Here is a 23,872-nt window from a genome sequence, read left to right as displayed (position 1 = left end):
ACTGTGAAAAGCTCATTAAAACAACAAAGCAAAAGCTCAACTAATGGCTTTCATACAGCATTAAAAACTGGAAACAAAGGAACATTATGCCATTTAAACAACAGCAAAAAAAGATACAATAAAAGCATGTCAAAATAAAGACCAATAGATTCTGAAAACCACATTGACAACTAATGGATAAAAGGTCAAAGGAAGTGATGGGTTCAGTGTAATACAGATAAATGATATGGTCAAAATGTGAGCTTAATAGTGGCTTTCTGAGTCAGCAGTCACTTTCTTATTGCGGTTTCAGCAGAACTTGCCAGCGAATGTGGGAAATCACTCAAGAAAGTAAAATGGTGCCACTCACCCTGCGTTTTCTCCATGAAAACCACTTTGGAATCTGCGCTGAAGTTGTGTCCGCTCAGTATCATCTGTTGGCCTCCCAGAACAGAGCAGCTGTCTGAGTCCTGCTTCTCTACAATTGGAAGTTCATGTGCTGAACGCTGAGCTGTAAGGGAACCATGTTTGAGCATATTAGACATCAGATATCCTAATAATGAGGAGTTTTCAACCCTTGAAGGAAATAATGCCCATCAGGTTACTGCAATAATTGCATAAAACATTAATGAGTATACTAACAGCGTGTAGCGAACTAGCATATGCAAGATACACTAATGCAAAACTTAATGTAATAATTGTTTTTGATAGTTTTATATTGGATATATCTATAGTATTTAAAAACCCAATATTTAGGTAAATGATGATATCAGAAAATTCTTCTTGATCGATATTTTTGCTTCCGAGCCACCTGATTTTGAGAAAATGCAGATACAGAGTCCCGATCCAATACCGGGAAAAAAAGTTTTGTTTTTCTTTGAACAAAAGTTCCAAACATGTTACAGTACTTTTTGCAGTACAGTGCTTCCACTTCCGCTTTTTCCAGGAGTGTTGCGGAGTATAAAATGTATATATGCGCCTAATTTCTTTCTTAAAGTGATCCACAGATAGAAAGACTTGTACTTCTTAAAAGATAAACGTTATTATGAGTTAATTTGATATTGAAACTCCTATTGATGTTTTTTTTTTTTTTTTTGCTTTTTTTTTTTTCTATACAATTTGTAAACTACATTTAACCAGTAGGTCGCCACTGTTGTTGACGTTGCAGGGCGGTGACGTCACATGGTTATGCTGCCGGGATTCCAGAGTATGACTCTAGCGGCATAAACATGTCATCTGTTCAACCCTTTCAATTTGAACGTGAGAGGAACATTAATGAGCATGACAGCACTGTCGATATTTCACAAAACTGGCAGCAAAAGCAAAATGAACAGGAAAGACAGGAAGAGACGAGATTAGCAAAATAAATAAATAAATAAAATAAAATTTAAAAAATGGTGTTTGCCAAAATGCGCTACACCGGCGAAACACCTACAAGAGGTGAATCTGACACCCAATGTACTACAGTGCGCTTTCAGCTTGTTTTGTTTATACGCATACAGACAGAACATACTAAAGATGCCTTAAGAAAATACTTAAATGTAGTAATATCAAATAAGGGTGGTTTAAATACGCTACATGACTAATGTGGTCAACAGATCAACAATCTGCTTTAAAGCTACCACAAAAAAACACAATGCTTAAAAACATTAGAGGGAAACACATGCAAAAAGTATTTAGAGGCAATCAAAGGTAATAAAAGACTCAATAAAAACACAAATAGTAAGTACTCGCCGCTTTTAACAGATGAGCGTATGTTATGGACGTCTTGCCACATAGAACTAATTGCAGTAACCCAGTAGTATTCGTCGAGAGACAGTGACAATCTATGTCATCACCCCCAGCGTCCATTGCGCACTTAAAACATGGGCCCTCTGTAGGACAAAACATGTACTAAATATTATAGATTTTTAAATAAATGGCAATATTTTATGTGTTTCTAATAAAATATTTTAGTAAAAGAGAACAATTGTGGCTTTTTAGAGTCTACAAGTCTTTAAATCCGATGTTCCCTTTAATGACCCTCAGGCTGCCTAGAACAGCCTCTAGACGACGGAGATTGACTAAACGATAACACATTTGTGCCTTTGATCTTAGAGCTACAGAACCTTCACTCGCCAGATCAAAGCTACAAACCTCTCAATCATCATTAACTTTAAGTAGCAAACTCCAGTGTACTGCTGACGATTAAATGCATAAGGAGGAAGAGTGAGAGGCTATACAGGCATGAAGCAGAAAAATATCAATATATTTTTTAATTAACAACCCGATCCTTTACACCCGATTCCGATCCTCTGAAAAATGGTGCGATCGGCCCAATTTCCGATCACGTGATAGGATCAGGACATCCCTACTTTTTTCATTATCATATCATTCCATACAATGGTGCCATATCAATGCTAAAAAAATGTCACATCTAATCCTGTATTACTTGTAACTTCCTGTTCATCAATTGCAAGTCTTGCAAGGAACCTTGTGACCTTTGCACCCTCACGCACCCAGGAGGACGCCTACTACGACGCCTCGCGTGCAGACAGGTAGCGACGACAGGAAATTGACACGAAACGACGCCTAGTTAAGGGGAATTTTTGCTGTCATGATTTGCATAAACAGGAATGTTGCGTTCCGAGCAAAGCGGTATAAAAAAGACGCTCTTGTTTGAGCTTTGATTACACCCGAGGCTTTAATAAGGCTGTGTACACATACTTGGATGCAGCCAAGCTGCACTCACACAGTCAGGTACACACATAGTAAATCACGCAGCCATGTGAGCATAAAGACATCTTTGAGTATCGAGCGGCGCACTGAACTCATTTCAATGTCAGTGGAAGATCAAAAAAGTATTGCAGAGCAAAGAGTGTTATTGTATTTTGCTTACAACACTCAACGGGATGCGAGGCCACTTGCAGGGAGACGTGCTGTCCTCCGGGCTGAGGTATGTGCACGCGGAACACGAGGCGGACGCGTGTGTTTTTTCGCCCAACGTCCGTCTCGCCCTTCCTGAGCTCGATGTCGGCATTTCGCAGTTTCAAGATCCCGGCGCAGTCGATTCTGCGAAACAAAATGTTTTGTATGCACTGTTTGTTAAATGTTGGCGTCTCAGGGTGCTAAAGCATAGACTTCACTATCAGTTGACGGGACACAGGGTCGATCCGTAGGGGGCCTATTTAAAAAAAAAAACTTAAAATTCAAAACCAAAGCCGCTAGCGACCTATAACCAAAACAGGCACCTCCGTTAGGCATATATGAGTCACCATGAGCAGCGGCATAAAAAATTCAAAGTCATTCCATAATAAAATCCTGATTATTTATTTTTTATAATACAGTAAGTATAACAAAACTTAAAATGGCTATAAAATTCTCAGATTTTACACTAGATACACAAAAATCACCAAATACAGCGATAATCACATATATTTTCAGGATCAATAGCAATATTTAACTGATCATAAAAGTTTTTTCCAGAAATACAACTTTTTTTTTCTTTTATTTAGTGCAATTTTGACGCAAGTATTTAACAGCTAATAAATCACTCAATTTTCTCATCACAAACTTAATACTTGAGGAAAGCATGCCGAATCATTATATTTTATTCAACAAAAGATAAATTAACATTTTTCTAAATACACGGCATATATATATACAGTATATATATATATATATATGTATATACACCGTGGGGAGAACAAGTATTTGATACACTGCCAATGGGTTTTCCCATTGTGAGTGTATCAAATACTTGTTCTCCCCACTGTATATATACACACACTAGTATGTAGACCATATATACAGTATATATATATAAAACAATGTGTAATCCAACATGGCGGCCATCACAAAGCAAAGAGCTTTTTAAGTTGAAAATTCTTGAAAATGCGTAAATCGCGGGATTTCTATAGATATGAACATAAAACCGTCTAGATTCTTGGTTAAAAGCAAAAAACGGGCAGTTATCATTCATTTTACGTAAATATTTCAAGCCAAAGTTACGCTATAGTTAAATCCAACATGGCGGCCGTCACAAAAGGAGCTTTTTAAGTTGAAAATTCTTGTATATAAATGCGTAAATCGCAGAATTTCTATAAATATGAACGTAAAACAATCTAAATTCTTGGTTAAAGGCAAAAAACGGGCAGTTATCATTCATTTTACGTAAATATTTCAAGCCAAAGTTACACTAATTTTGTCATTTGATTTTTTTCCACAGCATTTCAAAGTTCATGCATGGTGCTATTTAAGATATTAATTACCTTAAATCTTTGACCAAATCACTCTTGAGACACTCCCGCCTGCTTGTATGCAGTAAAACATTCGTCCTGTTTCTACCTAAATCTGACGTTAAAATGCACCTTGAAATTTATTACAGTTAAAGGCAACTCAACGTTCTGTCTGGGTCGGCCCCCTACGGGAAGGCCTGGGGCAATATCTGTAGGAGCTGTCTTGTCAACTGATGGTGACGTCTATGGCTAAAGTTAGCTAACATTAAAATAGCAGAACTGAATAATGCCGGCCAAAACTTGAAAACCACTCGTTTTTGTTTAGAGTCTGGATTCTTTGACTTTATTCAGTCTCTAGCTTGAGAAACATTGAACCTGAAATTTAAGAGTCTTATTTTATTCTCACATTGCTCTCATGTTGTTCTTTGGTTCCAGGGGCATCTCCAGGACCTTGGTGCCACTGACCATCTTCTCAAAACTGTTTGTTGTCACGGTCTTGCCGGTGATGCGGTGCACCTGGTAAAATGCATGCGGCTTGAGAATGCGCTCGTCTGCTGTGCCGATAAAGATTTGCAGACCCAGCGCCTCTTTGCCTTTGTAACCGCGCAACTGCGGAGAAGACAAAAGGGATTTTTAGTGACGCAAAGGTTAACGACAACATGCCACATGAAAGCAAGTGGATGTGACACGTTTTACCAGTTGTGTGTTTGCCAACAGCAACTGTGTTCACATGCTGCAATCTGCGCTGACAGTGCAATGGCCCATAACTAGAAATCTAGTAAATTCTGCAACTATGTGCTTTTTTTAATGCATTAATCCCTAAAAAGTTTTTTTCTTCTCTCATTTTTATATGTCACAAATGTTCCACAAGAGAGAACATAGTGAAATGCTGATAAACAATTTCGCTATAGTGTTTTAGAATATTTGTGCAAAATGAAACTGAAGAAGCACACCACTTCTTAAAAAAGGTTATCATTTTGTACAATTCTGAGGGTTTTTGAGATGCTTGTTTAAAAGACAAGGTAATTCACATTTTAGTCCTCTGAATGGCATTAATTCATCTTTGTAACATCTTTCAGGACAACCCGTAGCGATGGCAACTGCAGGGAGTGGACAGAGGAGAAACTGAGTGCAAACATGAGCAGTGGGACGGTTGTCACAGCAACATGCAGGAGCAGTGAGTCATGACTGAGAGCAAAGTAGGAAAAGTAAAGCATGGAGGTAGTCACATGGAGAGAAGGGTGCATGGACGACAGGGGGAAGGAGTGCAGCTGTGTCCAGCCAGGCAGAACCCACCTGAGGCCTTCCAAGAGTGTGGAAAAGATGCAAGAGCAACACAAACAGTCTCCACTGTGAAAACCACTATATGACTTGATGGATGTAGCACGAGCTAAGAATCAGTGGCTGAAAAGGTAGCTAAATGGGCAAAGCTGGTCGCTAGCCAATTGCATGGTACATATAAACAAAACTACCATTCACACTCAAATTCACACCTCACGACAATTCAGAGATTTCAGTGAAAAGTATTTTGCTGTGTTATATATTTTTTCCTGTCTGCCCGACTCAGTAGCTTGTGAATAGTGCCACTGAAGGGAACAAGCGGGTGGGGGGAAAAAAACCTCAAACCCAACCCTATTTCTCATGCAACGATTATTTGATTAACTCGAGTCATTCGATTAGAAAAAAAGCTTTGAATCAAATTTTACTGCTTTGAGGATTCGTTAATTAGAGTGACGTTGTAATGGTTTGTTTTGAAAGTGTTGCATTTAGTCTTATTAATTTGGGTGCAACAGTGAATATGCCATAACTCGTCTAACATGGCTAAATCCCGTTGCTCCCTGTTAAGACCAACATAAGTTTATGTTTAAGCTAATATGTTTGTTTAAGCAATCGTTATGTAGTTTAAAAGTATACTAGTATGTAGTCGTTTTTTGTGGGAATATCTGTACTGTTTGTTCAGAGCTTTGTAAAAAAAAAAAAAAAAAAAAAAAAAAACTTTACCATTTTATAGCTAGCGGACTTTTGCTCTGCAAGTTAGACAATTATTCTTTTGTACTTAGATCCACATTTATTTATTTATTTTTAACACCGTTTGAGGCTAAACTCAGGTAATTAATTTGATTTTAAATGCATTTATTGCTCTTGTGAAATGAAAATGCATTTAATGCTCTTTTGCAAGTGCAGTCTTACTAAGTCAAAATAAATGTTATTGCAGGCATATACACGTGTTTCTTTGTTTTACATCCCTTAAAATTATCTTGCAATGCATTAAATGATCGTCCTATTACTTGATTATTTGAACTTATCGATAGTTTAATCGATTACTTAAATAATCAATAGCTACAGCCTTATAATAATCATTGTAACCGTGTTTAAAATAAATCGATATTCAGTGGTTTTCACCAAGTTGCAGCTTTAACTTGAAGTCTCCCTATCACGTCGGGGAGAACTTTATTAATTTGATGGATTGGATGTCACTGAGCCACAACCTGTAGTCTTTTGTTTGTAAAATGAACCAAAAAAAGCACAAAACACAGTTTAAATCCAATTTTGCTGTTGGCCAAAAAGCCAGCAAAAGGCTATTTCACGCACAGCTTTTGTGGCGCTGAAAAAGTCCTCTTTTACATTCTGGTGAACGCTCAGTGTTATCCAAAGGTGCTAACTAAACTAGATACATCATAAACATACATGTGCAACACGAAAATGGCGTCAGTTAATACTTAACGACACAGCGAAGTAGTTAACAGTGAGACAGCAGGGTGCAGTTGTTGTGTGCCGCTAACATGGTAGGATGTGTCTGAGGAAAAAAATTTTTCTACACGTCTTTCCATGATCAAACTTAAGTAAATCATCAAATCAAATCAAAGTTTAAATCATACCTGGAACATAGGACCTTCTCAGTAATGATTGGGGACTTTTCCTCCTCACAAACCTCCCTGTCTTGTGGGGTGCCACAAGGCTCCATTTTAGGGCCTGTTCTCTTTGCACTCTATCTCCTACCTTTAGGATCAGTTATAAAAAAACATAATATCTCTTTTCATTTTTATGCTGATGACCTGCAGCTGTATCTCCCCCTGAGACCCAACGAACAAACTGCTCTCACTAAATTAATGGAGTGCATATCTGATGTGAAGCAGTGGCTAGCGCAAAACTTTTTACATCTTAACGAAAGCAAAACTGAATATATTACTTTTGGCACACCTTCTATGTTAAATGCCCTTGAGCCCAACCCTGGCACTCTGGCTCCCTTTTTTAAAACACATGTTAAAAATCTCGGAGTGATATTCGATTGCAGGCTCAACTTTGAAAAACAGATTAGTTCTGTTGTAAGAGCAAGTTTTTTCCAGCTCCGTCTCTTGGCCAAAGTGAAGCCTTTTCTTACTCGCCACGACCTGGAAAAAGCAATTCACGCTTTTATAAGCTCAAGGCTGGATTACTGCAACGCACTTTATGTTGGTCTTCCCAAATCCTCGGTTTCTCGTCTCCAACTTGTTCAAAATGCTGCTGCTCGATTTTTAACAGATACACCTAGACGTGAACATATTACCCCCGTGCTATCATCGCTCCACTGGCTTCCAGTCCATTTTAGAATTGATTTTAAACTTTTACTGTTTGTTTTCTATCTATTCTATCAATGGCCAGGCTCCTTCTTACTTATCAGAAATTTTAACCATCCGTAACTCTGGCAGGAGTCTTCGCTCTACCGGCCAACTTTATTTGCAAGTCCCAAGGTCCAAACTCAAACAGTGGGGAGACCGATCTTTTGCGGTTGCTGCACCCAGGTTATGGAATAGTCTTCCCCCTGAAATCCGCACCACTACAAATTTGGGCCTTTTTAAATCTCGTTTAAAGACACACCTTTTTAGACTCGCCTTTCCCCAAGATTAGTTTAGCCTGGTTTTATTTCTTAGGGTTTTTAATGTTTTCGGATTTTATCTGTTTTATTGTTTTGTTTGCTGTCTGACTAATCGTGATGCGTTGTTTCGTTTCTTTTTTCTTTTCTTTTCTTCCTAATGTCATTGTATAATACTTTCCTGCCTTTTATTTACTGTGTGCCATGTTTGTCTTTGTTGTAAAGCACTTTGGGGACCTTTCGGGTTTTGTAAAGGGCTATATAAATAAATTTGATTGATTGATTGATTAAATATTCCTTTCTTTATAGAAAGTTTGAAGTGTTTACTTTGGAATCGCTGCATTCACGGCCATTTTTAACGTTACGCATGCGCAGAACCGCAAAGTAGCAATTTTTGATGGGTTGCAAAATTTGTCAGGACACCAGTAAGTATTCTGTTGTCTGCTCTGACCAAGTGACAAATGACGTGTTGCTAAAACAATGACACTGGAATCGAAACGATAAGGCTTTAGCCAGCGTTGTTGGCCCCGGCGTCGTCAAAAGAGCACCTGAAAAAAAATGCCAGTTTCAATATTTTCGGATGAATTATTAGTTTTTCAATTGCTATCCATGCGCTTGTGTGGAGTCGTGAGGCGTAAATATAATATATTTACAATGCAGGCGAATGAGGTCCGCTGTTAACGGCAGTCCTAGTTGCTTCCATGTCGCTCTCCGCCTACGGTTTTGACCTGTATGATAAATCATGTTCTTCGGGACTTACTTCCTCCTCTGATAAACTTTCAATTTCGTATACTATCCCGTTGCACGATAAAGTCAACGAGTCTCGACTGCTCTTTTCCATGGAGTTATACGCACTCTGCCAGAATCCTTGCCTTTGACTACGTCCTCGGTTTCTACTACGCTGAGGCAAATACTTACCCCAAAAATTTTTTGCACAATTTTTCAGTTATGGATATGTGTGAGTAGCAGCTCGGGTGAATACTCTCCAGTCTGTTTGCGACATGCGATCGTCTTGCGAGTCCAGCCTCGAAAACAGTTTTGCACTGAGTTGTAAAAGAGTGTAAACATACAGGAAATAAAATTGTGTGCACGTCACCTTGAAACCGGCTGAACACTGAGCGATGTAGCGGAACTACTTGAGGACTGAACTGGAGAATCGTGACCAAATCATCTACTTACTGAAAAAGTTCCACCTTAACTATATTATTGAGCCACAATCAACATGGCTCAAGCATCTTGCTTCTCATTGACAATTTGACACAGAAGAAATTTGAGTCACAAGCTCAGTCACAGAAAGAATACTTACTTACTGTGCTGGGTATTACCTAGAACCCTGAAACATAATTTTAGTTTCGAAATATCATGTGACATAACGTTTGGTTTGGCTGCGCTCAATCTATTTAAACTTCAAACGAGCTCCTCCCATTTCTATGGCCATCAGTGGCAGCCAATGCCAGGCAACGAGGTAATATTAGGCCATTTCAGGTCATTACGTGTTGATTTTCAGTCACTTCCTGTGAATTTTTTGGCATTATATGTGTCCCTTTCTGTTGATTTTGGGTTACAGAACAGAAAGTAACAAGGCATGTGCCGATAAGTGGTTTCAAGGTATACCGTGGTATGAAAATGTCACAGTTACAAAACCACAAAAAAATTCCGCCTTACCATCCCTAAGGTATTAGCTATTTTTTATGTACCATAAATGCAGTGAGAAATCCCTGCTTGCAGCTGCAAGGCTCAACCCTCCCCCACTGGTTGTTGCTCGGTGTCAGTGAGTTAGCTGTGCTACACGATGGCTGGAGGAGGTGAAACTCCTGAACTTTTTCCCACCCATCGAAGAAAACAAAATAGTCGCTATGTGAATACTTTGGCTACAGAAAGTTACAGATGGCCGTGGCATAGAGGAGGAGGGCCAACCGACATGTTAAATATGTTTGCGGAGGGTGGCTGCTGAGGAGGCAATACCTCCAATATGATTTTGCATTTATACAAAATGAAAGGTTAGTAAACACTATCATGAACTTTTCCCACCAGCTACGAGAGTTAACTCCAGTGTGTTTAGTATGTCTAGCAGTGGAAAATGTGTGTTTTTTTTCTCTCTGGCAACTGTCTGTGTTGAGAGATTATGTGTATAATGTAAACATGATACAAGTCATACACAGGTGCTTTTTATGGAAAATAATTTAATTATTTTTGTTCTAATGGTAAAAATGTTAAGCTGTGACTGTGGGTTTACGCTCACCTAAAGGACAGCAATTATTTTAATTTTATTTTGAATGTTTCTTGTTTTTTTAATTTAGTTTACCTTAACATTATAGTTATGCTCCAATTTGCTAATACGTTTTGAAAAATAAAAATCCTGTTCAATGGAAAAAAGTTTTTTTTAAAAACCCAGATATTTCAAAGTAACGCCTTTTAGAGCTGTATTTGCAAGACCGTGAAAACGTCATATTCTTACTTAAGGTTATCAAACCGTCAGAATCTCATACCGGCACATGCCTAAAAGTGACCCGGGAATGATTAGGCAGTGACTCAAACTCAACAGGAAGTGACCTGTAAATGCCCTAAAATGAACAGAAAGTGACTTGTAAATGCCCCGAAAATTGGAAAGAGTGACTGCGAATGCTCTGGTTTCGAATGAATGAAGGTTCATTCGCCCTACCCAGTCTTAATGGATTGGACGTTCGGCGCCGTCAATGGCAGCCATAGAGTTAACGAAGACACTATTATGGTGGAAGATTTTGGTAGCAACTTGTTGGTTGACACCTTTTTATAACGATATCTCAAACCTTGGCATTAGCATTATCAATAACCTTTTGGGATGCAAAGTATCACGGTATATCACCATATCGATATTTTGCTACACCCCTAGTAGATTTGCAACATTATCCCTCGCGCCGCTAGCTTCAAAGTTAATTAACTTCAGCGGCCGTACCTGCACCACAGGGTGTCCTCCTGTGTGAGCCTTGACGGCGCCTCTGCTTCCTTCCGTCTCATAGTGAGCTCTGTGGTGCGCTTTAGGCTGTACCTCAATGTGGAGCTCATAGTGGTCTGTGCGGCTAGGCATGGGCCATTCCAGAGGTGGGAGTGATGCCAACGGGATGCTACAGGACACAAAGGATACAGATGAGATAACTGAATTGACACATGCCGAGTGTCGCATCTTCACCAAAACTGACCTGCAAATGCTGGAAACCAGTGGCTTTGACCAGATGGGAGGGATGACAAAGAAAGGTTCCGGAGCAGGTTTACTCTTTGACTCCTGTTCACAGGACACCAAGTAGTTCGCCTCGCCATGATGCTCTGGGTACAGAGTGTATACCTGGTTGGAAGTCTTGACTAGTTTAGAAGGCAAGTTAAAACCGTTCATGGTATCGGGCAAGGTGCCGTGCGGATAGTGGGGCCCCATGTTGTGATCTTCGTGCCCGCCGTGCGGGGAGGGGCTGCGAGAGCGGATGGCGGGGACCAAATTGGGATTCCTGTACATGTCGTAGGTGCGTTTGCCCTGTGGAGAGGTGGAGCGGGAGCCCGGTCGCGGGGAAGGCGAGCACGTTCTCAGGTATCCGTCCTCAGTTACGCCGGTGCTCGGCGATGTACCCGGAGAGGTGCGCGGGGAGCCAGTGTGGATGTTCTGTAACCGAGGGCACAGGTCTCCAGGGTTGTGGCCGCTACTGGGGGACACGCAGGGGGATGCCCAAGGGGAGTAGCTCTCTGAATGCCAGCTGGTGGATGAGTTGCTGCTGGCTGGGCTCAGGCACTGAGGCTCACGGTAGGAGAGGTTCTCATGGCCGGGAACGGTCAAGGTGGGTCGGGGGCTGTTGACGCTCGTCTGGTGGTTCTGCAGGGAGTCGCGAGATTGGCTGTAGTGCTCTCGCGATGGCGTGATTTCGATGCGAGGGCTCAAGGATAAACCTGCGGGTCGGGTACTGTCCAGGTAGTTCCGTGCTTGCTGATTGTCATATCCTGCCAGAACCTCTGTCTGCTGCTCAATGTAGCTACGACTACAGGACTTGATAGCGTAAGGGGAGACCTCCTCCAGGGGGAAGGCTTGCTCCGACTCAGGACTGAGGACCTTGTGAGATGTAAGATTGGGGTCATCTGCAGAGGAAGAGTAAACATTTTCAACGTTACAATCCTGAGCCACCAACATATATTGAAGACTGTAGAGGACATCACGTTCATAAAACCTTACCATTAAGCGTTGCTCATTCTCTGATTGACTGGTGAGCAACCGGTGTCAGGTTTTATTTGAATAGTTAAAAAGAATACAATAATTTATTCATTTAAGTGCGCCTTTATTGACTGGCAGCCAATCCATTATAAGGCTATTTGAACCCTGTCATTGTCTGGTGACAAGTCCATTCTCAACCTAACTGGTGCCCAACCCTTCGTCTGCATGTATGTGCTCTGTAACTTACTGGCGACTAATCCACTCTGTCTGGTGTTAGGCAATTCCTTTCTACGCGCCGAAACGTCTACACAATGCTCAGCGCACTTGCACAAGCGTGCGCACATCATTTCGAAGCAGCGAGTACTCACTATTTTTGTTTTTTTTTAGATTTGTTAGTACCTTTTCATTGCCTCAAAAATACGTTTTTGCATGTATTACCCTCTCATACTACTGTGTTTTTTTTTGTGGTAGCTTTGAAGCAGTTGACCACATTAGTCAAGTAGCGTATTTTAACCGTCCTTATTTGATACAACTAGATTTAGGTATTTTCTTAAGGCATTTTTTTAGTACGTTCTGCCTGTATGCATCTAAACAAAACAAGTTGAGTGCGCACGGTAGTACTTTGGATGTCAAATTCGTTTCACTGATGTAGTAGATTTTGGCAGAACACCGGCCCACTTCGTATTCTCAAACGGACATGACAGTTTGAAGAATCCTTAAATATATTAAAAAGCTGTGACAAAATTCTTTTTTTTTCACAATGTTAAGAATGTCGCTGAAGTATATAAGTGGCATTTAAAGTAAATAGGGGTTTTTACACATACTGTATACATTTGTATTGAAACTTTAAGTAATGTTTTGATTTTTTTTTTAGCTCAATTCTTTCCTTGTTAAATTTTGTGCAATGCCTTGCATTTGTTTTTCTGTACTGTTGTCAGGTTATATTCAGTTATGTGAAAAAGTATAGCAACCACACTGCGGTGAGTTGAGGAGTAAATTTATTGTGTAGAAGCAACATTCGAACAAAACCGCTTATCCTCACGAGTAGGAGTGGGAACCTCTTGGTACCTCACGATACGATTTGCGATACAAAGCTCAAGATAACGATGATCTGACGATATGGCGATACAACGATTATTAAGGGTGTCAACAATAATCGATGCGGCGATGCATCCGATGCGGGGCAGGGACGATTCGATTCGATGCGGGCAACACGCTGAATCGATTCAGCGCATTTTAAAATATATAAGTACGTTCAAAAATCTTTCCTGCGCAATTCCGGCGATGCAATGGATTTGGTTTCCCCATTTGTATTGTTATTCTCATGTTTACCTGTAGAGAGAGCAGCTTTACATTCAAAGCAAGCCCGTAGAGGTTAGATCGGGCCTAAAAAATTCCAGCCCAACCTGACACGGCCCACTGGTATTGAAGCCCGACCGGCCAGATCAATTAACTAGATTTGCATGCCCGAGCCGAGTGATGCGGAAAAAAAAAACCAGCAGCAGCAGCAGCAATTTATTTTCATTTCTTCACGTTTTCTTACTGTTTAAATAGTCTACATATTTCTATAAGAGTTATAAAAGCATTTACACAACGAAATAACGCTGGGAAAGTTTAATATAAACACACAGACACACAGAGGAGAAGATTCGAAAGGATCACATTTGCCTTAGAGAAAGCCCTGGTCTCATTCAAAGCACTAATTAAATGCTGTGATCTGATTTTTTTAGAAAATATATATGAAAGTATACTATTTTCATTTGACTTCAACCAGGAGTGACACAAGAGCCAATAAAAAGTTGTTTAATGTCTGTCCGCTTGTGTTGGCTCAGGATTCACGAAAAATATGCTTTGCTTTAGAATTTTAATGCAACCCAGGCTTTAATGCATCGCAATGCATTGTCGAATCGAACCGAATCAAATCGTGACCCTCTGAATCGAATCAAATCGAATCAAATCGAGGCCCTCCAATCGTAATCGAATCGAATCGTGAGGGCAGTGCCGATGCAGACCTCTAACGATTATCGTTACATTTGTAGAATATCCTAGAATGATTTTCTTACCAACAACCAATAAACAGAAAAACAAGCTTCTGCTGTGAATTGGAATGAGTTTATGACTAGTAGACGTCCAATCCATTTGAAATGGGACGGTGGCAGCGAATGAACATTCGTTCATTACTTTGGCAAGTAACTAATTACTCTTACCTTCAGGTAAGAGTAAGGTTCTGAGTTACCAACTCAATTACTTTTTGGGAGAAGTAATTTGTAACTAATTAATTACTTTTTAAAAGTAAGATTAACAACACTGGTCATAAAGATGAAGTCTGCAGAAGAAAAGTGACGAAAGCGGAGATTTCAATTTGCCAGTTTGTTGCTGAGCACAATTTGCCTGCAACTATTGCTGATCACTTCTCAGAATGAGCAAAAGAAAAGTTCTCTGACTCAAAGAATGCAACGGTAAGGTAATTTTATCAATTGACCTTTTTAATTTATAATTGGAGCCACTAACGAACTACTTTCAAGTCAAACTGAATTGCGAGCTGAAGGGCCAAGAAGTGCAACCATCAAGACATGATAGAAATTGCCAAAAGTGCTACATACATAAGAAAAGTCACTGTTAAATTTTAGTAATCATGATGTAGATAGATATTGTTCTATGATTGCACCAGTTATATGTTACAATATTACCAATAAATTTATACTAGTTTAATAATTGAGTTTTATTTTTGTTACATATTGCACACTATATAGAACGTTGTAAGATTAGTCACCAATTTGTAAGGGCATACGTCACTATTTGTAAGATTGCCAACGACCTCGGGTTGACAGTGATGAATCGAGGACCCTAAAACTTTTGGGATTCTTAAAAAAAAAAAAAAAAAAGGACAGGGAGGGGCGCCAAAATCTGCTTACAAACCTTGAGGTCCTCCCTCAGTCTCGCTGTTGCAAGGTGCTTCATATTCAAACAAGTACTCAAAGGGCAGGTCCTCGTCGCTACAGTTGACCCGGTTCAGCTCCTCCTCCAAGCGGTTCTGGTCGTACAAGGAGCTCATCTGTGTTATGTCAAATCCGGACTCCAGTCGAGGAGGGGGCGCAGACATGAAGAGCGCGCACCCACGAGTCAATATAATAAAAACACAAATCGCCCTTTCACTCAGGAGGAGGAGCGCGCATGTTTCCTTTCTCGCTTGTTTGCGTGTGAAGGCGGAACTATTGTAGCTCGCATCATATGCACAGCACGCCCTCCCCCGCCTTTCTCGAATTTTGGAACCGACGCCAAGGTTTACATAATATACGCCAAACAGACATGCTATTATAATACTTTATTATAATTGTTATTATTGATGATGGTTTTGCATGTAATGCAAAAGCTACCATCTTTATAATTCTGCAATTTTATTATTTTAATTATTATGATTATGAACATGTTATTGTCATTTTAAGTAAATTAAACCCAGGCAAATATTTCTGATTACCGTATTTTTCGGACTATAAGTCGCACCTGAGTATAGTCGTACCAGCCCAAAAATGTGCAATGAAGAGGAAAAAAAAACAAAACATTCTTGTTGCACTGGAGTATGAGTCGCATTTTTGGGGGAAATTTACTTGATAAAATCCAACACATAGAACAGATATGTCATCTTGAAAGGCAATTTAAAATAAAAATACCAATAGAGAACAGCATGCTGAATAAGTGTCCAGTATGATGATGTTACATGATGCATCAACAACGAAATGTGAACGTAGCCAGTATGTTAACATAACATAGCTATTAAGAGTTATTCAGATAACTATAGCATAAAGAACATACTAACAAGTTTACCAAACCATCAGTATCACTCCAAAACACCAAAATAACATGTGAAATAATATAATAATGTGTTATTAATTTCACACTTGTCGTTCTAGAGTATAAGTCGCACCCCCAGCCAAACTATGAAAAAAACTGCGATTGATAGTCCGGCATATGGTCTGAGCACTAACAGGCTGACCCCCCACTTCTTCAATTTCTGCAGCAATGCTGACAGCACTCCTGTAACGAGTCACATGACATTTTGGAGGGAAAATGACAAACATTACTCAGTTTGGACATTTAGGGATGTGCATTTTTTCATAGCGGTGTACTCACTTTTGTTGCAAAGGGTTTAAAACTGCGACTTATAGTCCGAAAAATACGGTATGATTAACATTCAAATATTATTCCAATCTATTATATTTGATTATATTCATTAATTTACCAAGGGACGTTGTCATTCATTTAATTTAATTATTTCATCAATAATTTGACATTTTAGTTTGAAATTTTAAAAACAAGAACAAACCCTGTAGCCAGTGGGCGGAAAAAATCGGATGAAAACGGATGGATTTCAACGTGATAACCCTTGGCTGTTGTTAACAGAGTACATTGTACTGCTGCACCCTGGTGTCTGACACGCTCCTCTGACACTTTGCAACATGGCAACGTACGGTGCAGCATACATTTATGTAAGTTCTTCATCATTGAATAAAATTGCATTTAGGATGAAATAGTCAAACAGACACTTTGGTGTCATGTTTAGATAGACCAAAAAACTATCTTCAAAACCATGTCCACCTTTGCTGTGCATTGAATGAGAAACAAATAGTAGATATTTTGTTTGACAACCAAACACATTATATTTGATAAGGTTTAATGACAAAAATTAAAAAAGAAATTGAATTTATTCTAAAACACTCTTACGTGGCACTGTTCCTGAAGCATTGGATATGGCCCAAAACATGGACACGTATAGGAAAGACTTGACAAATAATGTCACTCGTCATTAAAAATGAAATTACAGGCTTGCATTTATTTAGCAACATGAAATAAATAATTAAAATCTGTTGATTACCATAGAATCACAACACTTGAGCAGTACCTTGATCCATGGACCTCATGGTATGGTACTGGGCCAGCCTCCAAGTTCCTCTAAACATCAGGACACCCACAGCAGTGCACGAATCAAGGACCGAAATAAAAAAGAAAAATTGGGGAAAAAATGTAAAATTAAGATCACTCTGGTCTAAAAAGCATAGCAGTTGTTTTTAAGTTTCTCAGTTTGAAAATGCTGATGAAGAATGTTAAAAAAGGCCAACAAAAGTCCAAAGTTGTGAAAAGTCTTGTCCGAGTTCTGTGGAAGGAGCAACGGTGGAGGTCCGGCCAGCCAGTGGTTCTTTGGAGTAGTGAGAGCGGCTTCCCTGCCCTGCTCTGAGTGTTTATAATGGTGCAATGCTGTAAAATAACGGGATTCCCTCAGTGTTTCCTCCTGTTTGGGCGCCCTCGCCATGGAAACCTGGAGCCGCTCCATGTTGGGAGACTCAGGGCTTTTCCTGCAAAGACCCACACTCAGGAATCTATGACGTCTCCTGCTTCCGAGCCAAAGCATTTCTGTGGCTTTCTCTCAGACAGTAGCGCACAAGAACCTCATTGTGGGACCCCAGAACTCTCTGCGGGAACATGACCAGTGAGTGACAACACAGGGATGCTCTTGGTTCTGCTTTTTTATTACATGATACGACTAGTATTTGGATGCTACAAACTGTGGCTGAGAGTTGCTGAAACCACTTCCTGTCAAACAGAAAACATACATGGCATAGTACTGAAGTTGATTACAAATATCCATTAAAAACCTGTGGACTCTTGAATTCAATAGTGCTAATCCAAATAGATTTTTCTCATGTTGGAATGTATTTTACTTTTAGTTAGTCCTAAACATCCCTATCTAGACAGTAGCAGTCAGCTCTAGTCTGTACAAATTAGACTTCACTTGTGTTAGTCCATCATTATTATTCCCACAGTTCATACTCGGGCACAGTTCATTCAATGCTTATTCAGTAGTTCATCCTAATATGTGACAGAAAGACCCATTTAGTTCAAAACTAACCTTGTTCCAGCAGAATCAATGGAACTATTTTGTTTGTACGAATATGTGATAGTCAAATCTGTTTTGCTTTGACTGGTGCAGTAGATTTGATCTTGTCTAGTCATGGCTAACTTGTTTAAGTATGTGTTAGTTCGTTATAACACTCAGTCATCCGCTACTTAATTGTAATCAGTGCATTATGAACAGAGGTGGGTAGAGTAGCCAAATATTTTACTCAGGTAAGAGTAGCTTTACTACAAAATAATATTAGTCAAGTAAGAGTAAAAGTAGTCAGCCAAAAAATGCACTCAAGTAAAAGTAAAAAAAATATTTTGTGAAAAGTATACAGTACTCAAGTAATGAGTAACATTATGAGTAACTGCTTACGATGTTGGATTCCTGACTGTGGTACTCCCCGAGGTTTCTCATTTTTCTCCCAATTGACTCTGGAGTTTTTGGAGTTTTTCCTTGCCGGCATGGAGGGTCTTAAGGATAGGGGATACCCAGGACTTGAACTGTATCTATTCATCTTTGTTGCTTCATTTCTAATTGTGTATCATATTGCCTCTGTAAAGCCCTTTGAGACATCTGTTGTGATTGAGGCCTATACAAATAAAATTGAATTGAATTGAATTGAATTTTTTTCCTGTTTTTTTAAACAATGGTATTTTTTTTCCTCAGCACGAAATTATCTATATGTACTGTTATTATTATACTGTACTATGACCTATTAAATAACCAAAATACGCCAAGAAACACAAAAAAATTCTTTGAATTCCAGTGAAGAAAAAAAAAATCTACTGAACTGAAGCATCATTCGTCCAAAGAGCATGAGTGCCCTCTAGTGGAGAAAATAGTTCCTATTTTGAATAGTTGAATAGTTCCTTCATAGATCCTATTATGGAATTAAAAAGATCATATCTCTGGTGTTCTGTGGTCAGTCGGTGCCAAATAAAAACTGGGAGATTAAAATCCGTGCTTTCGAGTCACGTTGAGAGCAGCACTATATTTCAATTACTTAACTTTTTACGATGCTTTAAAGTCGCCACGTGATTTAAGTGGCCGGGGTCATCATAGAATGGCAAGCTTGAGTCTAATTGATATAATGGAGTCATGTGATTATTGTTGCGATGTCTCATTGGTGTAAATGGGAGAGCTACTGTTGGCATTGCTGGCAAAAAAAGTAAAATCTAATATGTAGAATAAAGAGGAAAAATTTAACGACGAGTATAGCCCAAAGTAGCAGAGTAAGTGAAGTGTTTCTTCTTCACAAATCTACTCAAGTAAAAGTAAGGCTTAGTAAGATTACTCTTAGAAGTACTTTTTTTTTTTCAAAAAGTTACTTAAGTAAATGTAACGAAGTAAATGGAATGCATTACTACCCACCTCTGATCATGAAATCATGAGTACTGTGCTAGTCCATCAATGGCCATCACAACTAGTTCTGCAGGGATTTTTTCTTTCAGGCGGAGTCACTAACTAGTTTGCCACTGATTTGATTTGATTCAGCGCAATAGTGGTAAGACCTGTTTTGTCTTTAGTCAACTTTATGCTGGCAGAGTTGCAACCTAGTCCTTACTTTAGTCGGTAATAACCTGTTCCACAATGTCATGTTGTGACAGATGTATCGTACTTCAGTTAGTTCCTAATTGGTCCTGATCTAATAATTGGGCCTGTTTAGTTAAAAATCAACACAATTCCAAGAGAGTTAGAGTGCCAGTGTTGGTTAGGTCTTGTGAGTATTCGCTTCTCTACAGTGTGCTAGTTTGAAATATCTGCAAAGCCCAATTCTAGCACAATATGTGTCTAGTTAGTCCTAGTCAGAAGTAAGCTAATTTGAGTAAGAAGTAATTTTGTGCAAATTAGTTAGTACTTCTGTAGTACACACGTCTAGTCAACAGCTCAATTCTAGCATATTTGGTACCTAATTAATCATTGTCAGGTTTATGTTTATCCTCGCTAGTCATAGCTAGTCCGTGCCAGTAGCTTACCGCACACAACACGTCACTTTTGCTCATTAATATTCATGACGTTAGCAACTGTTGCTAAGGGGGGGTCAAGCTCGCGTTTGTCCCTCAAGCTGGATGCATGTAAATAGTGTACGAACGAGATGTTTACTAAGATAAACCTACCAATTCTGTCCAAAAATGATGGCCCTGGTGCCAAATTCACTGGTAAAGATGTGGAAGAACATTCAAATATTCAGTTAAAGTGATGGCTTCAGTGTCAAAGGCTGAAAAAGACGGGAAAAAGAGCCGACCTGATCCAGAGGTAGCTTTTTTATCGACACCTTTTTCTTGTGTTCATTGCCTTACGACACTGACGATGACATTCTCCTGTTTCAACAAGCTATCCTTTACCACCATATGCCATGTCTTACTTATATATTATATCCTCTGGTTGTCTTACGCCTCTGACCATTCTTGGGCGCCATTTATATTGCTATTTTTGTGTAGCGATCGCAAATGCCACTCAGTGACAGCCAACGGACACTTTACATTTTTTCATTAAAAACAAATCTATTAATTTAGTTACACTTCCCCCTTACCAAGGTTGTTTCTTTACAACAGAAAAGGTAAATCTGTTAACTCTAGAGCCTACCTGTTGGCATGAACAGGCTTACTAAACAAAAAGACCAAGGCCAAACAGGGCTAATTTCTTTAAACATCCGTATTTTAGGAAAATAAGCCTACATGACTGTTGTGATATATAAATAATTTTTATTTTTTTTCAGACCATTTATTGTCAGAAGCAGCAAGGCAAAACACCACACTAAAAAAGAAGTACAAATATCAAAATGGCTTACCTATTCGGGGCAGGATTGTCGATCTTTAGGACCATGGCCCTCAACATAATGTTTACTGCATATGAAGGTGAATGGCTTCACCTTGCTGGTGTTAAACTGGTCTTTTGGACGTCCACACAAGTTAGTCCATTGTTCACATTTTTGCCTCCGTCTTTTTGGCTTTGGGAAGCGTATGAAGAAAACAGCCTTCATATGTGGACGGTCGTAATGTCAAGAGTCATTTCTACCTGTTCCATAGCAGCAGCGTTTAATCGGCATATTCTTTTTTGACAGATTACCAGCAGGAAACAAGCAGTAATAGCATTGGTTGTGTGCGAACGCACTTATATGTTGATCCCCTTCCGGTTTACGATGGTGACGTCATGCAGCCTTGCGGTCTAAAAAAATGCCATTCGTGCGGTACGCTATTGAAATTGTTGGGGATGTACTAGTCTGACAGACGCAGACTTATCCAGACTTGACTATAGTCAGTGCAAAATTGCTCTACAATGCCCTATTATGACAAAGAGATTAATTCAGGCACAATTATATCAAAGTAAGGTCACGTCAGTCCCATTTACTTTTCCTCAGATATTCAATAAGTATAGGGGCTAATCAACTTTTGTTCTGTAGCCTATCCTGTCTGACTTAAGGTGGACAGTGAATAACCCAAAAGAACATGCCCACCACATGTAATATGTCAGCGTTATATAACTCGCACTATGAATGACTAAATGGATATGGCCCACATTTAGGAGAGGAAAACTGATGGTGTCCAGACGGTGGAGTTTGTGCTTCCGCATTTTTTCTCTTAAACAGCGTCTCAAAGTACCCAATTTTCCAAACACAAGCGCCACTTTCCATCACTGTAAAACTCACTAAAACTAAGGTCGACTTGTCTGGGTTACAGCGTTGCCCTCTTTGACTTTTCCAAATGAAACATGTGGGGCTTTGCTCTTAAATTTAATCGCTGAAGATATGAAATGGAAATCATGTCTTTTGGAATTATTCTGGATGAAGTTCGAGTAGAAAAATGAAGTGCAGCTTCCATTTGGGTCATTTTATCCTCATCGTATATGCCATGCACGATAAATGGTTTTTTACTTCCGGACACATTAAGGGAAATCAATGTTTAAAATAAGGCTCATTATTTTTAAGTTGTTGTCTTGTTAAGATCACCTCATTTTAATGGAGCCCATGCTCTTCCTGTTCCCCTTATTACTGGGCAAATGATAACTGTACCTTCCTACTCGCTTTTACTTGCGAAAGAAGAACGTGGGGGGAAAAAAAAGAGTAAGCACCCAACAGTAGTTGCATTAATGCACGCAAGCAACACTTTAGACACTGAATTGTGTGCATGTGGGGCAGAAATGCATCCTTTAATACAAATTTTAGTCCCAACCCAATTTTCAGTATTTAAAAAAAAAATACTTTGCCTGGACTTTTCCCCAGAAAGTTTTGGTCTTCATATTCTTTCTACTAATGACTGATTTGCAGCTTTTCCTGTAGAATCTTTTAGTGTCTGTACTCTCATGATCATGAACATTGCTACTGCTCACCGTATAATTTTGTGAAACCTTTGACAAACCCTTCCCTTCTTGTTACCATTCCATACAATAGAATTCCTTTAGATGGTCACTGACAAGTTGAAAAAGAAGGATCCCCAAGTATGTTGCGCTAGCATGTCCTGGTACAAGAAGGAATTTTATTTCCTTCCTGTCACAACTTGAGATCCTCTGAGAACATTTTCCTTCTAGTTTTTCCGAAGTGTGTGAAGTCAGATGTTCCATCAACATGGAAACTCCATACATCCTGGAGGAACCCGCCTGCTTATGTAACTGGATTCTGATCGATCCTCACATGTCGAGGAAAAGAATTCAAGTGTCTGCGCTTCCAGTGGAAAAGTGGCAGACTTGCTTGTTGATTTTCCCTCTCTGGAGTACAATATTCATCCACTTTACCCCTCTTCTCTTATTTCCCCTTATAAGGAAGCTCCAGCTTTCCACAATCCATTCAAAACTATTTCATAACTTTGACACATTACCTTGGTAAGTAAGCAAAAAGGTATTCTGTTGTCAAAACAATATGGCAAAACTTCATTAATGCTCACACTTACATTGAATGATAATGCAAGAGTCTTTTTCTCACTCAGACTTCTTTGTGAACTGGGACCCAAACATCTTTCATCTCCATGTTTGTGTTAAACTGTTCACACCCATTAATAGAAATGGAGGGTATGTACTAATCACTCTTGATCGCGATATCGTGAGCATGAACTGTTTAGATTCTGTGATTGAGTGCTATTTGAATATTAAGTGTTGCAAAACCAAAATGGTTCCATTCTATCACAAACTCCAGTCAAGATCTCGGGACAGTTTGCGGTACGTTGGCCTGTTCTCTTCCTTCGGGAATGCAAAACTGTTTCCGAGCTGGATGGAAAACTCACTCGTCTTGACTTGAGGAGCCAGAGATGAAACGAATCAACCTGCTTGGATGTTATGTAACAAGTTCCCCATGCGAGATCTCAATTTGTCCACAACATCTTGGACAAAGTGTGCAGCAAGAAGTGTTTCCACTCCTCTAGGTAGACTTTCTACATATTTTTGGAGTGTCTCTTGGAAGATTATTTGTGAGTGCAGAAGCAATTCAAGAGAATGCCCACAAGAGTGCCTTTTGGCTCTGCTCCAAACTCATTTCAATTCCCCCAAAGGTGTAAGAAGAGCTTCTTTTTTTACATCAAACCTCAGGCTTAAGATTCTGCTGCCCTATTGCTCATAATCTTTCCCATTATGCTTCAGTAATGCGATTCTACTCTATTGGCCTATTGTTGATGACATTTTAATGTGGGTGTTGTAGTTTAATAGAATAGAAAAGAATAGGATAGCCCTTTATGTCATTATACAGTTTTTTGGAAAATTGTGGACCATCTCCCTTTACAGTGCAAAAGATAAGTTAAAATCTCAAAAGTGACTTGCAGGTATAA

General features: G+C 39.4%; 1 protein-coding gene across 4 annotated transcripts in view; it reads right to left on the bottom strand.

Moving 5' to 3' along the window:
- nfatc2a (nuclear factor of activated T cells 2a) overlaps nucleotides 1–17,413 on the bottom strand; it is a 45,102-nt gene extending 27,689 nt beyond the window's left edge. For 2 of the 4 annotated variants that reach the window (XM_057830536.1, XM_057830537.1), the window contains exons 1-6: nucleotides 15,140–15,404; nucleotides 11,229–12,147; nucleotides 10,985–11,153; nucleotides 4,603–4,805; nucleotides 2,858–3,030; nucleotides 350–490 (exon numbers count right to left, since the gene is read on the bottom strand). In XM_057830536.1, coding sequence (XP_057686519.1) covers nucleotides 350–490; nucleotides 2,858–3,030; nucleotides 4,603–4,805; nucleotides 10,985–11,153; nucleotides 11,229–12,147; nucleotides 15,140–15,323 — 1,789 coding nt within the window. In that variant the 5' untranslated portion in view covers nucleotides 15,324–15,404. Of the gene's footprint in view, nucleotides 1–349; nucleotides 491–2,857; nucleotides 3,031–4,602; nucleotides 4,806–10,984; nucleotides 11,154–11,228; nucleotides 12,148–15,139; nucleotides 15,405–17,120 lie in introns of those variants that run through there. The other 2 variants (XM_057830538.1, XM_057830539.1) reach the window with 2 other exon arrangements.
- Nucleotides 17,414–23,872: the final 6,459 nt, after the last annotated feature.

This window comes from Corythoichthys intestinalis, chromosome 2 (genome assembly GCF_030265065.1).
Source record: "Corythoichthys intestinalis isolate RoL2023-P3 chromosome 2, ASM3026506v1, whole genome shotgun sequence".
NCBI lineage: Eukaryota > Metazoa > Chordata > Actinopteri > Syngnathiformes > Syngnathidae > Corythoichthys > Corythoichthys intestinalis.
Note: the sequence above shows the minus strand (reverse complement) of the source record. Positions and strands in the feature narration are given on the sequence as shown.